This window comes from Lithobates pipiens, unplaced genomic scaffold, assembly GCF_037356315.1.
Source record: "Lithobates pipiens isolate NorthernLeopardFrog02 unplaced genomic scaffold, aLitPip1_a1.2 Scaffold_18, whole genome shotgun sequence".
In the NCBI taxonomy this organism is placed as follows: Eukaryota; Metazoa; Chordata; class Amphibia; order Anura; family Ranidae; genus Lithobates; species Lithobates pipiens.
This window is the reverse complement of record NW_027507758.1, coordinates 640,885,807-640,904,041: the sequence shown is the minus strand read 5'-3', so window position 1 is coordinate 640,904,041 and position 18,235 is coordinate 640,885,807. Positions and strand designations below refer to the sequence as shown.

General features: G+C 48.3%; 1 protein-coding gene across 1 annotated transcript in view; it reads right to left on the bottom strand.

Moving 5' to 3' along the window:
* Positions 1-18,235, bottom strand: part of LOC143986902 (uncharacterized) — a 50,725-nt gene that overhangs the window by 21,659 nt on the left and 10,831 nt on the right. The window contains exons 9-11 of the mRNA XM_077485309.1: positions 9,474-9,561; positions 6,263-6,923; positions 247-940 (exon numbers count right to left, since the gene is read on the bottom strand). Coding sequence (XP_077341435.1) covers positions 247-940; positions 6,263-6,923; positions 9,474-9,561 — 1,443 coding nt within the window. The remainder of the gene's footprint in view (positions 1-246; positions 941-6,262; positions 6,924-9,473; positions 9,562-18,235) is intronic.

Below are 18,235 nucleotides of genomic sequence, written 5' to 3'. Positions count from 1 at the left end.
AAAAAGAAGGAAGGTGTAGTACGTCCCGTATCAGATCTTGGCCAGAAGTGAATGCAAAAATCCGCAATCAAATGGAGTAGTCTAGGCGGACCATATTTCAGCATGCGCTCAAGTGCGGTCACGGCTCCTGGATTGCCGCGCAGACAGAAAGAGACGGTCTCCTGAGCCCGAGTGCAGCCTACCACCTCTGCTTTTCTTCGTTGGAGGTTTCGCAGGCGATGAGTGGGGTGAGTCGTCCGAACTGACATCAGGTAGAGGGGTCTTAAACTCTGCATACCAGTCAGGGAGGTTCACGATCGGGATATTCAGAGCGGCACAGAAGTCAGGAAGTTCCTCTGGTAGTTTAAGTAGGAATTGTCTCCCATTGACCGTGGCCTGAAGCGCAAAAGGAAAGCGCCATTTATAAACAATGCCCCTCTCTCTTAGTACTTCCAGTAAAGGACGGAGGGCCCTCCTGTTCTGCAGAGTAATGGGCGACAGATCCTGATAGAGTGCAAGTTCACTGTCATTGAACTGGATCAGAGCGTTCTTCCGGGCTTGGTTAAGAATTTCCTCTTTCAAAGGAAAGCTCTGAAGGCAGCATATAATGTCTCTCGGTGGTGCAGCTTCTGCAGGCCGTGCTCGCAGGGCCCTATGCGCACACACAAAATCAATGGGGGTATCAGCTGGATTCTCCAGTAGGTTATTAAATATGGAGCGTAGTGCGGATGGTATTTGGTCAGGGGCAACTGTCTCTGGGACTCCTCGCACTCTAATGTTGCAACGTCTGCCCCTATTATCAAGGTCCTCTAAATGTCTATTGATGGTAATTAGGTGCGCAGCATGAGAGGCCGTTGTAGCTTCCAGCCTGTGTACAGCCTGGTCCCTCCTGTGTTCTGCTCTCTCCATCGTGGCCATTTTCTCATTCAGGAAAGCAGATCTGCTTTGAGATCTGTGATCGCTGTAAACAGCGTATTTTTTATGTCTGAGGCTATGGAAGTCATGTCACCCAGCGTGAGGGGCTGATCCGGGTTCCCTGTCCCGCTTACCAGTTCGTCCGCAGCACTTTGAGAGCCATCGCTCATCTCCTCCTCCTCTCCTCGTGGCAGCGCCATCTTGCGCGGTGTGTTGCGGCCTGGTCGGGCTTGAGTCAGGAAGATGTCCTGGATGCTGCGGGTCTGGGAGGACGTCGATTGTTGCCGCGATCTGGTCCCCACGGCATGCCTCATTTGTTTGCTCATCGTGCGGCGTGAATGTGGCCAGAGAAGTGCTAACGGGCCGTGGGTCTCCGGGAGCTCTGTGTCTATGCAGCCATTTCCTCCGCGCGCCAAGCCACGCCCCCCTAGTACATGTGTTTTAGCTATGGTGATCCTTTACTCTTACTTTTATCGCTATTCTGGTTTGGGCGTTTGGCCCCCTCTTTCTGTGATATAGATATTATCAATAGGGGCTCGGCCCAAACACCTAGTCTGGTCATACCCATTGGCATTGAGCTATGTTGCCATGGGGATAGAAGGGCGCATTGAATTTTGGAACTAGATTATAAACACAATGGGTCTTTTTGCTGCAGATATGGATAAGAGTAATGTGTGTAGATGGTAGGTTTGGATAGGATAGTTCGATAGTGAGGTTAAAGGTATGTAATAGATTTTTAGAATAATGAATCTTTTTGTAACACTATTTTTTAACTAACATGATTTGTTTTTATTAAATGTATTAGACTAAAGTGGGCTCTGCGTGAAACAATGGAATATAATGACCGTATATTTATTGTTAATTGGATACGGATATTACAATTATGTTTACTATGTACATGGAAGCTCCAATATTGCTCCTCCGGTGTATTGTCATTAATTAGCTTAGTTTCATTGTTTCAATGCACAGTGGGTTGGCGGTAATGTGTTCATAGAAGTATCCATTATTGTATTTGTATTTATTAATTTCAGTATTGCTGCATACATGCATGTATATAGGCTTGTATTTGTATTTTTATATACGTACATGTCTATATATGTTTTAATGGTTTTTAGTGTTGGTTGAACACACGCGTATATTTATTTACAGGTGTGTGTAGGGTTTTGTACAGGTGTGGATATAAGTTTAATGCCGGGAATGCTTTTATGGAATGGTTATGGGATTCCTTTGAACTTTTCCATTGACTTTTAAGAAAACATTTTAAATTATTCTGTAATGACACCCCGAGTATGAATGGGGTTAAAACCGTTTAGGACATTCCATTTCCGAACCCAAAGGCAGCTACCGAACACTTCAATCAGCTGAACAAGAAACCATATGAATAATTCTCCCCCAAGTACGAGACGAGGCTCTGTATTGAGGTTCAAACAGGAATGAATTTTTATTTTGAGATCTCACACAAATATATACAGCAGGGTGAAAGTACAACCTCTGACCAGAAACCGAATTAACAAGAGCTAATTATCTAATCCTTTAGACAGCCTAGGTGACTCAGAGACATGACCTTTACAACAGAATTCACGTCTCCTAGCTCACCAACTATACAATACACATAATCATACATCTCAATACAGAACTCCTTCATACAATTGCAGGGTTAATTAGCCCAGACAACAATGGCTGAAAGAGAAGCCACACTAGACTCATTTACATTATAGCAGACACAGACAGAGACAGGTGGCTGGAATTGACATCAGCTTCTCCTAGCAGTATTTGTCCCAGCATTATGAATAAGCCACTATTTCTAATATGGCAGATATACTTTTCTTTATTTTCTTGGTCACCCTGCACCCAAAATAACTCCTGTCACATGGCTCCCTCCTTGTTGGACACTTCGGCAGACCCGGCTTGACAACTCAACAAATTTTGCTTACCGGGTCGGTAGCTGATGGTGAAGTTGTATGGTTGCAGGGCTAAGCTCCACCCCATCAACCTTCCATTATCTCCTGAGACCCAGTTAAGCCAGACCAATGGGTTGTGGTCGATGACTAATGAAAATTCCTGTCTGTACAAATAAGGGTTCAACTTTTTAAGGGCCCAGACCAGGGGCAAGCACTTCTCCACTGCCGCATAGCTCACTTCCCGGGGTAATAGCTTTCTGCTCAGGTATGCGACAGGGTGTTCTTTTCTGTCCTCCCTAAATTGGCTCAGCCCAGCCCCCAGTCCTAACATGGATGTGTCTGTGTGGACAAGGAAAAATTTGTTAGGTACTGGGGCAGCCAAGACAGGCGCATTTACAAGTGCTTGCTTGAGGACTAGAAACGTGGCTTCACAAGCTGGAGACCACAAGACCTACCTAGGTAAATTATTTTTCGTCAGGGGCTTGGCAATAGCACTATAATCAGGGACAAAACGTCGGTAGTACCCTGCAGTCCCTAAGAAGGCTATTACCTGGGTCTTAGTAAGGGGTGTGGGCCAGTTAGCTACTGCCTCTACCTTGGCTGGCTCTGGTCCCTGGTTTCCACGCCCTACTTGGTGTCCCAGGTACTGCACCTCTGCCATACCTAGATGCCACTTGTCTGGTTTCAAGGTCAGGCCTGTGGCCCGAATCTTGTCCAGAACCACCCCTACCTGAGCCAGGTGCTCCTTCCAAGACCCACTGTAGATCGCAATGTCATCCAGGTATGCACATGCAAAATCCTGAAAGCCATTGAGGAGCCTATCCACCATACGTAGCATTCTCGGCCAGGGGAATCTGTCAATATCCCTTACACAGGTCTATTGTAGTTAAATAACGTCCCCTGGCTATACGATCTAGTAGTTTGTCTACCCTGGGCATTGGGTAGGCGTCAGTGGTGGTCTTCTCATTGAGTCACCTGTAGTCCATGCAGAACCGGGTAGTTACGTCTTTCTTAGGACCAGGACTATAGGCGATGCCCAAGGGCTGACAGAGGGCTCAATGACTCCTAACTGAATCATCAAACTACTAGACTACTACGATCTAGTAGTTTGTCTACCCTGGGCATTGGGTAGGCGTCAGTGGTGGTCTTCTCATTGAGTCCCCTGTAGTCCATGCAGAACCGGGTAGTTACGTCTTTCTTAGGACCAGGACTATAGGCGATGCCCAAGGGCTGACAGAGGGCTCAATGACTCCTAACTGAATCATCTCTTGTATCTCCTTCTGCAATCCTTCTGAGACTGCTTCAGGGATACAGTAGGGGGGCTGTCGAAGGGGTTCTTTCCCAGGGGTCTCTAACTTATGCACAGCCAGAATCGTGTAGCCCAGTTTTTGGGAGAAAGTTGCATGTTTCTCTCACAGAAGCCGATTAGTCTGTTCCTTTTTTGTGGGGCTTAACCGGTCCTCTAGCTGTACGAGGCTAATGAGGTCAGTCTGGGGGTCTCTCTAGTAAGTCAGGGAAGAGTAAACTTTCTGAGTCGTCCACAGCAGGGGCACATACTGCAGCAACATCCTCCTGCCGTTCCTGATACTCCTTCAACATGTTCACATGAAAGGTTCGCTGGATTCTTTCATCTGCACAGCTGGTAATAACATAGGTAGTATCACATACCTGGGCTACTACTTTATATGGGCCCTGCCAAGATGCCTGCATTTTGTCGGTCTTCACAGGCTTGAGTACTAAGACCTTCTGCTCAACCTGAAGGATACGTTGTCGCCCCCCGATCGCACCATCTCTTCTGTCTCCCCTGGGCCACCTGGAGATTCTCCCTTACCATCAGAGACAGTTGCTCTATGCGGTCCCTGAGTTCCAGAACATAGGGCACTATGGGGGTCCCCTCCCGCTCTGTCTCTCCCTCCCAGTGTCCTCTAATGGGATAGAGGCATCTGCGGACCCTTCTCCCATAGAGTAACTCAAAGGGACAGAACCCAGTAGATTCCTGGGGTACCTTTCTGTATGTAAAAGGTGAGGCAGGAATGTCTCCCAGTCTCTGCAAGCGTCCAAAAACGTCCTCAGCATTTGCTTGAGGGTTCTGTTAAAGACCTCGCATAGACCATTAGTCTGGGGGTGGCAAGGTGAGCTCAGCAAGGGCTTAATATTGCACACCTTCCATAACTGCTGGGTGAGCACAGTGGTAAACTGGGGTCCCTGGTCAAAGAGAATCTCCTTAGGGAACCCCACTTTAGTAAATATCTTAACCAGGGCATCAGCTACTGTCTCTGCTTCAATGTTGGACATAGCTACTGCCTCTGGGTAACGGATGGCGTAGTCCACCACGGTGAGAATATACTTCTTCCCAGAAGGACTAGGCCTGGCCAAGGGACCCACAATGTCAACGGCTATGCGGTAAAAAGGCTCCCCAATAATAGGCATGGACATAAGTCTGGCCTTAGGGTAGTTCCCCCGCTTACCTACCCATTGACATCTGTCACACGTTTTGCAGTAGTGTTGCACATCCTGGTTAAAATTGGGTCAGAAGAAATTCTGTGTAATTCTATGGGCTGTGCGACAGGACCCTAGATGTCCTGCTAGTGGTACATCATGCCCGATTCGCAGAATGTCCAGCTGATATTTCTTAGGTACCGCCAGCTGTCGTTTCTGCGAAGGGGCTTTACTTCTCGGGGATGGCTTAGGGATCCTATACAGTCTATCCCCAACCCATTCATAAAGCTCCCCATCTATTCCCCTTTTCTGAGTATCTGCCTTAGCCCTATACTTGTGTAAGGCTGGGTCCTCTTGGGTTTCCCTCCCGAATGCCTCTGGGGTATCCCAGCCTAGGGGAGCCTGATCTAAGGTATATGTCGGGGAAGATAGTCTTACCTGGGTCTCAGCAGCAAGCGGGCCGGTTCCAACAGCACAGGTCTGGGCATGGGTAGTCACTGGGTTGGCTTCAGCGGGGCCTATTGGGGCGTAAGCAGAAATGAGGGGGGCAAATCATTCCCCAGCAAATCCTTCATCACCCCCACATTCACGTGTCCCAAACCAACCCTCCAATCCAGGGGAACACGGCAATGGGTAGCCGGAAAACGGTGCCACCTGCTACCCTTACGGCTACAGTGTCTCCGGTGTGTTGGCTCTCTGGGATGAGGTTCTCCTGCAGTAGGGTCATGGTGGCACCAGTATCACGTAGGCCATTGGCTACCTTTTCATTAACCCAGACAGTCTGCCTGTGTTGCTGCTGGTTGTCCTGGTTAGCTGTTTGTACTGGATCAGCCTCGAGCAAGACGCCCCAATGTTCTTCCTCTTCAACGCAGTGAGCCGCAGGCATAGATGTGCAGGGATTCCCCCCTGTTGGCTTTCTCCATGACTGGGACTGCCTGTCTGGATTCAACAGACAGTCTGGCTTTTTGTGCCCTAGCTGTTTACACCCGAAACACCTGATGGGTTGTGAGTAGTCCTGGGATTTGAACCTGGGCTGCTGAGAATAAGTGGCCACTGGAGGTGGTGCTGTAGGGCAGTATGACTTTGGTTGGTAGGCGTCAGTTGGAGGGGGTGCCGCTGATCGATAATCCACCCAAGCTGTTGTGTTGACCACAGGGTTAACCAGTTTGCGGGAGTCTGTGTATTTGTCCATCAAGCGAGCTGCTTCAAATAAGTGCTTCAGCTGCAGCACCTCTTCCCCAGATATTGCTTGGCATCCAGCAACCCAGTGGGATGCCGGGCGGTGTAGGCGGCATGCCCACTCGGTATATAAGTCTTCAGTCTGCTTTCTCATTTCTCGAAACCGCCTCCGGTATGCCTCCGATATGACGGCATACCTGGCCAAAAGTGCTTCTTTTACCAGCCCATAGTTCACAATCTCCGCATCTGGGATGGTCCTGAATGCTTCACTGGCCCGGCCGGACAATTTCCCAGACAAAATGGTAACCCATTCCTCTGTGGGCACCCGGTGCAGGGCACATTGCAGTTCAAAATTGGCACGGTACCCATCAATTTCCCCTTCTGTTTCGATTACATCTTTAAAAGCCTGTTTAAAATGTACCTTTCTCCTTTTGGTTGGGACTCCTGCAGCACCTCTTTGCTGTAGCCAATTTTCCTCCACAGCCGCTATAACTCGGTCTATGATCTCCGCTGTAAGGTTAGGGTCATAATGTGCCAGTCTTATGCTAACAGCACAATCAAAACTTGCCTCTTCGGGTGTCCTGTCTGTTATGCTGGGCCTTTTGGTCATGTTAGGTCTTTTGGCTCTATCCATTTTGACTAGTTCTGCGATAATGTCCCTCTTCTTACGGTTGTTGGCCAGTCAGCCCCAGTTCTCTGGTGAGTCCTTGAGGGTAGAGCGCTTTAGCCGGTCATACTGTGGTTCCATTGGCCTGGGTCCTCTTGTAGCTGTCCTTCTGGGCTGTGGGAATCATCCCGCTGCTTGCCACCAATTGTAGCATCACCCCGAGTATGAAAGGGGTTAAAGCCGTTTAGGACATTCCATTTCCGAACACAAAGGCAGCTACTGAACACTCCAATCAGCAAAACAAGAAACCCATACAAATAATTCTCCCCCCCCCCCCCCCCCCAGTACGAGACAAGGCTCTGTACGGAGGGTCAAACAGGAATCAGACACTTACATTGAACTTCCTGGAATGCCCATATTAGGATTTATACTTCCTGGACATAGACCTCACAGTGTACAGGGGATAAAATCTTCATATTTCTTGAGAGATATTGTTAACGAATAGTACTGTCCCATTTGAATTAATCCAATCATATTCTCAGGGTTCAATCTTTTCTTGGTCACGCTGCGCCCAAAAGTGACTCCCGTCACATTTGGGTCATTGTTAATGTGGTGAGTGACCTCCTTCTCAAGTGTATAAAAGCCTGTATTCTTGTTCAAATAAACAGTTCTTAGCCCTTGTACACACGGTCGGATAATCTGTCGGATTGCGTCTTATCGGACCGTGTCGTCGGATAATCCGGCTGTGTGTGGTATGCATCGGACTGATTCCATCCGAATCTCCGTCTGACCCAATTTTCCAACATGTTGGAAATATTTCCCAACCAACTGGGCCGGAAGGACCTATTCCGATCATGTGTAGAGCATTTTCATCGGACCAAGTGCCACGCATGCTCAGATCAAATTCCTACATCAAAGCTATTGGCTACTAGCCTGAACGTAGTCCTATCGTAACGAAATTATGTCATCACGTTCTGAAAGATCGGATTTTTCGCCAACTTGGCCCGACCGTGTGTATGCAACAGTTTCGGACAAGATCCGACGGACAAAATCCGATAGGCAATATCCGACGGATTTGGTTGTGGAAATCTCTGACCGTGTGTACAGGGGCTAATTCTGGTTTACTCCAAGGCTGGTGCTGTCTAGTTCTTGGGGTAACTATAGCCAGATCCACTGGTCTCATGTTCCAGAGCTTGGGAATCAGCTTCTTGGCGGAGATACCCAGTCAGGGTGTCTGGAGTCCGTCACAGGTTCTATCTCACCTCTAACTTAAGACTTTTTTTTTAGGGTCTTTTACCCTTCATTCCCTTACTTAATTTAATGCCCAAAATGACTGGTCAGTCTTCTCTCTTCTCTACTTGTGCCTATACCCTCTTGCCTCTAAACTACTTGATCTAGCAGATGTGTACTACATATACCTGTGAACACTGCGATGGAGAGTAGACAGTGACAAAATAACATACAGCCACCAATCAATACAGTTTAATTAAGAGCAGTAAAATAGGTAGCCTTTGTCCTGAAAATGTCTTACCGATCAAGGAAGTCTGATAACTCTAAATGTAAGCAAAAGGCTGATTATCAGAAATTCCCAAATCATCTAAAGCTCCTCGTTTTGGATTCTCAGGGTCACCCGTAAATCAGCTCCTAGGCAAAGCTCACCATCTGATATGGAATTTTATTGATAGACAACTCCTATCCTCATATTGATTAGTGGGTCCAAATAAAAAATAACTACTGCAGTAGGGAACAGACACAAAATATACGCTTAGCATCTTTCCAAATAACTGTTGTGTTTTATTATGACGCAATTGAAGGTTTTTATACACATTATTACGTAGTTATCACATTAATATTACAATTGTGGGGGGTTGGCTTTGCCGTGCCTGAAACAGTACTACTGGGCGGTGGTGCTAGTGACGGTGAGGTGGTGGTTTGCACAATCGCGGTCCAATCAGTCGGTTAACTTGGAGGCAGCAATTCTGGGTTCTTATGCCACACTTAGCAATTTGGTCTTTAGAGGGCCTAAGGCACACTCAGGTATTACATCCCCTATGAGAACGACGGTTCGTGTGTGGCTGCAGGTGTCGGTGAAACTTAACGACCCTTCGGATATTTCACCACATACTCCATTATGCGGCAACCCTCAGCTGCAACACTTAAACTCTGTCCCGGACCCTGCACTGTGGGCCAGTTACGGCATTACGACTCTCCAGCATGTTATGCCCAGGGGGGTCCTTCTTAATTTTGATTCACTGAGAGCGGAATTTGAGCTACCTACTAAAATGTTTTTCCGATACCTGCAGCTGCGACATGCGATACAGGCCCAGTTCCCCGGCGGGGTCTCCTTACGTTCACATCAGATCGAGAGATTTCTAATATCCAAACATGCAGATCGTATTCTTTTCTCCCTGTACCTAAGACTCTCCGCCCCGGAGCCTGCGGAGGGGACTAACCTTTTCCATAAATGGAGGTATGACCTCCCGAATCTGGGGGAGGACGACTGGAGAGAGGGGTTTCAAAACGATATCCCCTTGATGATTTCTGCAAGGGATAGATTTATTCAGCTTAAATTTATCCATAAAGCCTACTACACCCTGCAAAGACCAGTGCTGGGTTTACTAATGTGTCCGCTGACACCAGTGCTGGGGTTTAATAATACATCCGCTGACACCAGTGCTGGGGTTAATAATGCGCCCGCTAACACCAGTAGTGGGGTTTAATAATGCGTACACTGTGACCAGTGCTGGGGTTTAATAATGCATGCGCTAACACCAGTGCTGGGGTTTAATAATGCGTCCACTGACACCAGTGCTGGGGTTTAATAATGCGTCCACTGACACCAGTGCTTGGGTTTAATAATGCGTCTGATGACACCAGTGCTGGGGTTAATAATGCATCTGCTAACAGCAGTGCTGGGGTTAATAATGCATCCACTAACACCAGTGTTGGGGGTTAATAATGCATCCGCTGACACCAGTGATGGGGGTTAATAATGCGTCCGCTCACACCAGTGATGGGGGTTAATAATGCATCCGCTCACACCAGTGTTGGGGTTTAACAATGCATCCACTGACACCAGTGCTGGGGGTTAATAATGCGTCCGCTGACACCAGTACTGTTGTTTTTGAAGTTTGCATGTGGCCCCCATGGGATATGAAAATTTGTCTTGTGGCCCTCATGCAATTTGAGTTGGAGACCCCTGCTCTAAAGCAAACAATGGTTAACAATAAAACACACTAACGATATGAGATTAACTCAATAAAACAACTTTTATTAAGTTACATCTATACAAAAAAAGTGAAAAAAAATAGATGCTGAAGCAAAGCAGCAATCCACTCACTGACCACACAGACCCCTCATGCTTGGGCATACATATTTTTTTAAACTGTGGATGAGAAATCTCCTCCTGCAGCACTGCAGGCATGGATGCTTGTATTCTGAGAGCAACACCGTGCTGCTGTCAGAATAAACAGATCAATGCTGCAGCGGATTGGTGTTCCTGCAAAGTAAATTACAATGGTTAAAGCGTAACTCCATTTTTGTTGAGAAAAAAACATTCCCCTCTGGGTGATCTGTGTACATTGCAGGGATTATAACAATCTTTGTTGCGGATTCCTACCTTTTGTTATTCTGAAGAAATCACTGTGTGTTTGTCTGTGCCTCTGTTCTGAGTGAGTCTAATGGGAGTGGTTTCATAATTAACTGTCAGGTGTGCAGATGCAGAGCACTAATGAGGAAAGCTGCTGGGCCTGAACCACTTTAGACGTGTTCCTATTGAAAGTATCTCTCCAAAAAATGAAAATTTTGTTTCAGAGGATGCCTCAAATCTGACTTGCATCTTAGGGCAGACTTCTGGGAAAGTTGGTGAGCCAATCACACAAGCAGGAAATTATGTTTCTGGGGAGTGGTCAGTACATACTATGTGTACAGGACAGGGTAGCCATATTGCAATGTATTCTCAGAAAAATACATTGGCTGCAGATTGAAAATGAAAGGCGATTTTTAATAACATGCAATAACAATATGATTAGTGTCGCAATTATATGCGCTATATTATTTTTTCTTTATTTGCTTTTTTTTGCCACGCAAGTGGAGTTACCCTTTAACCACTTCACGCAAATTGCTGTACCCGTACCTCGGTACTTTGACGCTAAATACCATTGTTATGGCAGCAGCTAGCTTACATAGTTACATATTAGAAGAGGTTGAAAAAAGACAAAAGTCCAACCTATGTGTGTGATTATATGTCAGTATTACATTGTATATCCTGTATGTTGCTGTCGTTCAAGTTATTATTAGTGATGGCCGAACGGTTCGCCCGGCGGTCGTTTCGCGGCGAATTTCCGACTTTCGCCGTCCGCGGGTTCGAACGCCTTTTTCCGTCGTTCGCCCCGGCGGACTTACGTGTTTAATGTATACAAGAACTTTAACCTTTCGTGACACGTTTATCATGTGTTACAGGACAACCAATTGAGACATGACAGCTCATGGACACTTGGACATTCCCCCTAACCTATAAATACACCCGATCCGGTGGCCATTTTACATTCTTTCTTCTGTCACTGTAGGGAAAGGATCCTGTGTGGAGTAGGGACAGAGAAAACGCTAGCTATTTGGTACACAAAAGTTCTTTTCAGGACTGGTATAGGTGTTAGGTCAGCAGCCTGAGTTTCTTTTGTCAGTTTAGATAAAGGGACAGAGCGCTGTATGCTGCTATTTTAGGGACAGCTCAGCCAGATTAGTCTTTCTTCATCATCATCATCATCATCATCATTAGCTGTTACTATCAGGTCCACAAAAGAGCTGTTCCAGCTAATCGTTCCAGCCTACTCTTTTTTGCCAATTTGTATAGGGACAGGCAGGAAGCAGTGTGTCAGGCAGTGAGGATAATTTTAAAGACTTGCTGTTACTATTAGTTCCACAAAGGTTCTTTTCAGGACTGGTATCAGTGGTACGGTAATAGGCTTGTACACGTATAATATTCTTTCTTCCAAATATAGAAAGAATATTATACTTGACTGCTGCCCTTCTGCTGCAGTCTGCTAATCATTCACAACTCACTTGTTCCACAAAGCTCTTTATCAGGACTGGTAACTTGGTCTGTCTAGGGTGCTACGGTACATAGGCTTGGGTGCGGTACAGTCTGCTGTTCTGTAAGGACCGCTATCGGTCCACAATACATAGGGTTGCCGTGCACTACTGCTGACCGCTGCCCTATACTGCAGCAGTCCTTCATTGGTATAGGGACTGACGTACAGTCTGCTAATCACTAACACACAACCTGCTTGGTCCACAAAAGTTCTTATAAGGACTGGTAACTTGGTATAGGGTGCTACGGTACATAGGCCTGAGTGCGTTACAGTCTGCTGTTCTGTAAGGACCGCTATCGGTCCACAATACATAGGGTTGCCGTGCACTACTGCTGACCGCTGCCCTATACTGCAGCAGTCCTTCAGCGGTATAGGGACTGACGCACAGTCTGCTAAACACTAACACACAACCTGCTTGGTCCACAAAAGTTTTTATAAGGACTGGTAACTTGGTATAGGGTGCTACGGTACATAGGCCTGAGTGCAGTACAGTCTGCTGTTCTGTAAGGACCGCTATCGGTCCACAATACATAGGGTTGCCGTGCACTACTGCTGACCGCTGCCCTATACTGCAGCAGTCCTTCATTGGTATAGGGACTGACGTACAGTCTGCTAATCACTAACACACAACCTGCTTGGTCCACAAAAGTTCTTATAAGGACTGGTAACTTGGTATAGGGTGCTACGGTACATAGGCCTGAGTGCGTTACAGTCTGCTGTTCTGTAAGGACCGCTATCGGTCCACAATACATAGGGTTGCCGTGCACTACTGCTGACCGCTGCCCTATACTGCAGCAGTCCTTCATTGGTATAGGGACTGACGTACAGTCTGCTAATCACTAACACACAACCTGCTTGTTCCACAAAAGTTCTTATAAGGACTGGTAACTTGGTATAGGGTGCTACGGTACATAGGCTTGAGTGCGGTACAGTCTGCTGTTCTGTAAGGACCGCTATCGGTCCACAATAGATAGGGTTGACGTGCACCACTGCTGACCGCTGCCCTATACTGCAGCAGTCCTTCAGCGGTATAGGGACTGACGTACAGTCTGCTAAACACTAATACACAACCTGCTTGGTCCACAAAAGTTCTTATAAGGACTGGTAACTTGGTATAGGGTGCTACGGTACATAGGCTTGAGTGCGGTACAGTCTGCTGTTCTGTAAGGACCGCTATCGGTCCACAATAGATAGGGTTGACGTGCACCACTGCTGACCGCTGCCCTATACTGCAGCAGTCCTTCAGCGGTATAGGGACTGACGCACAGTCTGCTAAACACTAACACACAACCTGCTTGGTCCACAAAAGTTTTTATAAGGACTGGTAACTTGGTATAGGGTGCTACGGTACATAGGCCTGAGTGCGTTACAGTCTGCTGTTCTGTAAGGACCGCTATCGGTCCACAATACATAGGGTTGCCGTGCACTACTGCTGACCGCTGCCCTATACTGCAGCAGTCCTTCATTGGTATAGGGACTGACGTACAGTCTGCTAATCACTAACACACAACCTGCTTGGTCCACAAAAGTTCTTATAAGGACTGGTAACTTGGTATAGGGTGCTACGGTACATAGGCCTGAGTGCGTTACAGTCTGCTGTTCTGTAAGGACCGCTATCGGTCCACAATACATAGGGTTGCCGTGCACTACTGCTGACCGCTGCCCTATACTGCAGCAGTCCTTCAGCGGTATAGGGACTGACGCACAGTCTGCTAAACACTAACACACAACCTGCTTGGTCCACAAAAGTTCTTATAAGGACTGGTAACTTGGTATAGGGTGCTACGGTACATAGGCCTGAGTGCAGTACAGTCTGCTGTTCTGTAAGGACCGCTATCGGTCCACAATACATAGGGTTGCCGTGCACTACTGCTGACCGCTGCCCTATACTGCAGCAGTCCTTCATTGGTATAGGGACTGACGTACAGTCTGCTAATCACTAACACACAACCTGCTTGTTCCACAAAAGTTCTTATAAGGACTGGTAACTTGGTATAGGGTGCTACGGTACATAGGCTTGAGTGCGGTACAGTCTGCTGTTCTGTAAGGACCGCTATCGGTCCACAATAGATAGGGTTGACGTGCACCACTGCTGACCGCTGCCCTATACTGCAGCAGTCCTTCAGCGGTATAGGGACTGACGTACAGTCTGCTAAACACTAATACACAACCTGCTTGGTCCACAAAAGTTCTTATAAGGACTGGTAACTTGGTATAGGGTGCTACGGTACATAGGCTTGAGTGCGGTACAGTCTGCTGTTCTGTAAGGACCGCTATCGGTCCACAATAGATAGGGTTGACGTGCACCACTGCTGACCGCTGCCCTATACTGCAGCAGTCCTTCAGCGGTATAGGGACTGACGCACAGTCTGCTAAACACTAACACACAACCTGCTTGGTCCACAAAAGTTTTTATAAGGACTGGTAACTTGGTATAGGGTGCTACGGTACATAGGCCTGAGTGCGTTACAGTCTGCTGTTCTGTAAGGACCGCTATCGGTCCACAATACATAGGGTTGCCGTGCACTACTGCTGACCGCTGCCCTATACTGCAGCAGTCCTTCATTGGTATAGGGACTGACGTACAGTCTGCTAATCACTAACACACAACCTGCTTGGTCCACAAAAGTTCTTATAAGGACTGGTAACTTGGTATAGGGTGCTACGGTACATAGGCCTGAGTGCGTTACAGTCTGCTGTTCTGTAAGGACCGCTATCGGTCCACAATACATAGGGTTGCCGTGCACTACTGCTGACCGCTGCCCTATACTGCAGCAGTCCTTCAGCGGTATAGGGACTGACGCACAGTCTGCTAAACACTAACACACAACCTGCTTGGTCCACAAAAGTTCTTATAAGGACTGGTAACTTGGTATAGGGTGCTACGGTACATAGGCTTGAGTGCGGTACAGTCTGCTGTTCTGTAAGGACCGCTATCGGTCCACAATAGATAGGGTTGACGTGCACCACTGCTGACCGCTGCCCTATACTGCAGCAGTCCTTCAGCGGTATAGGGACTGACGTACAGTCTGCTAAACACTAATACACAACCTGCTTGGTCCACAAAAGTTCTTATAAGGACTGGTAACTTGGTATAGGGTGCTACGGTACATAGGCTTGAGTGCGGTACAGTCTGCTGTTCTGTAAGGACCGCTATAGGTCCACAATAGATAGGGTTGACGTGCACCACTGCTGACCGCTCACCTATACTGCAGCAGTCCTTCAGCGGTATAGGGACTAAGAGTTTTGTCACAGGGTCATTTAAAAAATGACATGCAGAGGAAGAGGCAGGCCCTTCCGCAGGGGTGGTAGGGGTAGGGCAGGAGCAACAGGCTTGAGCCAAAGTGGGAAGTTGCAGAAGGTGCGTTCAATTACTTTAAAGGATGCACCAGACTTGGTTGAGTGGCTCGCTCAGCCTTACTCTTCTGCACCCTCCTCATCCTCTCGATCTGCACCCTCTTCTTCACTCTCTGCTATGTGCACCCCCAAAGACACTACCACCAACAACACGACCACCACCACCACCACCACATACCTTCCGCTTGAGTCACTGGAATTATTTTCCGATCCATATCAAGAGGACATTTCTGATGCGCAGCCACTCTTGGTATTGGATCAGGAAGAGGAGGTAGCAACAAGCGCTACTCAGCAGTCTGACGCCAGTACCCAGATCAGCCCAAGGAGGAGGTTGGTCCCCGGTGTTGCTGCCTACTCTACTTATAGCGGTGGGGAAGGTGACGTTGATGATGACGTGTCTAGTGATGTCACGTGGGTGCCCACAAGAGAGGAAGAGGAGGGGAGTTCAGAGGGAGATATGGACCAGCAGATAGGGAGGAGAAGCAGCAATGACTTACATTGCACAGCAGGGACAAAGCAGACTGCAAATGTATCAGGAGCGAGTCATCGACCATGTACGGTCACATCTGGCGCTCCCAGGACACCGGCACATGGCTCCGCAGTGTGGGCTTTTTTTAACGTGTCCGCTGCTGACAATAGCGTTGCCATCTGCAATCTTTGCAGTCAACGCGTTAGTCGCGGTAAGCCCAATACTCACCTAGGGACGACCGCCTTAAGAAGGCACATGAGCAGCCATCACCGAGCCCAGTGGGAGCAACGGAACACACAAAGCCACACTGCAGGCTCTCACCGTCCAGCCTCGTCTTCTACTTCTCCTTCTCCTCTCTCCTCACAATTGTCCTCCACTCCACCTTCCATCACGCCAAGCTCACATTTTTCTGCAAAAAGGCAGGCTTCCGTGGGCCTAATGTTTGAGCGTAAAAAAATGATGACGCCGGATAACCCTCTTGCCCAACGGTTGGCGGCTGGCTTGTCAGAACTCATAGCCCGCCAACTACTGCCATATAAACTGGTGGACTCGGAGGCCTTTCGCAAATTTGTGGCCATTGGAACACCACAATGGAAGGTCCCAGGAAGGAAGTATTTCTCAGAGAAGGGCATCCCAGAGCTATATGGCCATGTTCAGCGGCAAGTGAATGTATCTCTGGCACACAGTGTCGGTGCCAAGATACATCTGACCACAGACACGTGGTCTAGCAAACACGGGCAGGGAAGGTATATCAGTTTTACTGCCCACTGGGTGAACCTTCTGACGGCCGTCAAGCATGTAACCCGTGGCACCCGTGTAGATTTGGTTTTACCGCCACGGATTGCATGCAGGCCTGACTCTTCTTCTCCTCCTCCTACTCCATCCTCCTCCCTCTCCTCCTCAGCTGCCTCCTCCTTTTCCGCTGCTAGCGTCTCTTCCACTGCACCGCCCAAGCTCCCCAGAACCTATTCCACATGCCAGGTGAGACGTTGCCATGCCGTGCTGCGTCTGTTGTGCCTGGAAGCAAAGAGCCACACTGGCCCGGCACTCCTTTCAGCTTTGCGTTCACAGGCAGATGAGTGGCTAACACCGCTCAATTTGACAGTTGGTAAAGTGGTGTGTGACAACGGTGCCAATCTGCTTAGCGCATTGAAACAGGGCAAAATCACGCACGTGCCGTGCATGGCACACGTCTTAAACTTGGTCGTGCAGCGATTCCTTGTCAAATACCCTGGGGTCCAGGACATCTTGCGGCAGGCAAGGAAAATCTCGGCCCATTTCAGAAGATCTTACACGGCCATGGCTCGCCTTGCTGACATTCAGCGGCGACACCATCTGCCGGTCAGACGTCTTATTTGCGATTGCCCGACGCGATGGAACTCAACCTTCTATATGCTTGATAGGCTGCTCCAGCAGAAACGTGCAGTTAACGTCTACCTGTATGAACTCTGCGAAAGAAACGGTTCTGGGGAGCTGGGTTTTTTTTCACCGCGCCAGTGGCTGCTCATGCGCGACACATGCAGACTTCTGCGGCCATTTGAGGAGATCACCAAACTGGTCAGTCGCAGCCATGGCGCCATCAGTGACATGGTACCTTATGCCTTCTTTCTGGAGCGTGCATTGCGTCGTGTCATTGATCAGGCTGTGGAGGAGCAGGAGCGGGAAGATGAGGAAGTCGCAATGCTGGATGAATTCCCAGGGGGGGCTACTCTATCTGAGACAAGTCAACAACAGGAGTCTGATGAGGAGTCAGAGGAGGATGGTGCCGGGGCGGATGAGCAGGAGCAAGAAGAGCATGCTTTAAACCTTTCTGGGATCCCTGTTGTGCGAGGATGGGGAGAGGAGAATGAAGAGGACGACATTATCCTGGATGATGAGCAGGAGCCAGGCCACCACACCGCTTCCACTTTAGTGCAAATGGGGGCCTTCATGCTCCAGTGTTTTAATAGGGACCCCCGTATAAAAAGCATGAGGGTCAAGGACCAGTACTGGGTGGCAACGTACTTAGACCCCCGGTACAAACACAAAATGGCGGAAATGTTACCGCCGTCGCAGAGGGCTGTCAGAATGCAGCACTTCCAGGCCTTGCTTCGAGAAATGCTGCATTCTGCTTTTGCGTGCGCTGGCAGAGGAGCAATTCCCACTCCCAGAGAAGGATTTGCGGGTACCAATCCAACAGCGCCTGCAAGAAGAGGCCGGTTTGAAGATGTGTTGGTGACTTCGGATATGAGGTCATTCTTTCAGCCGACCCATCGACAGGTGTCATCCGGATCCAGCATCAGGGAACGCCTAGACCGTC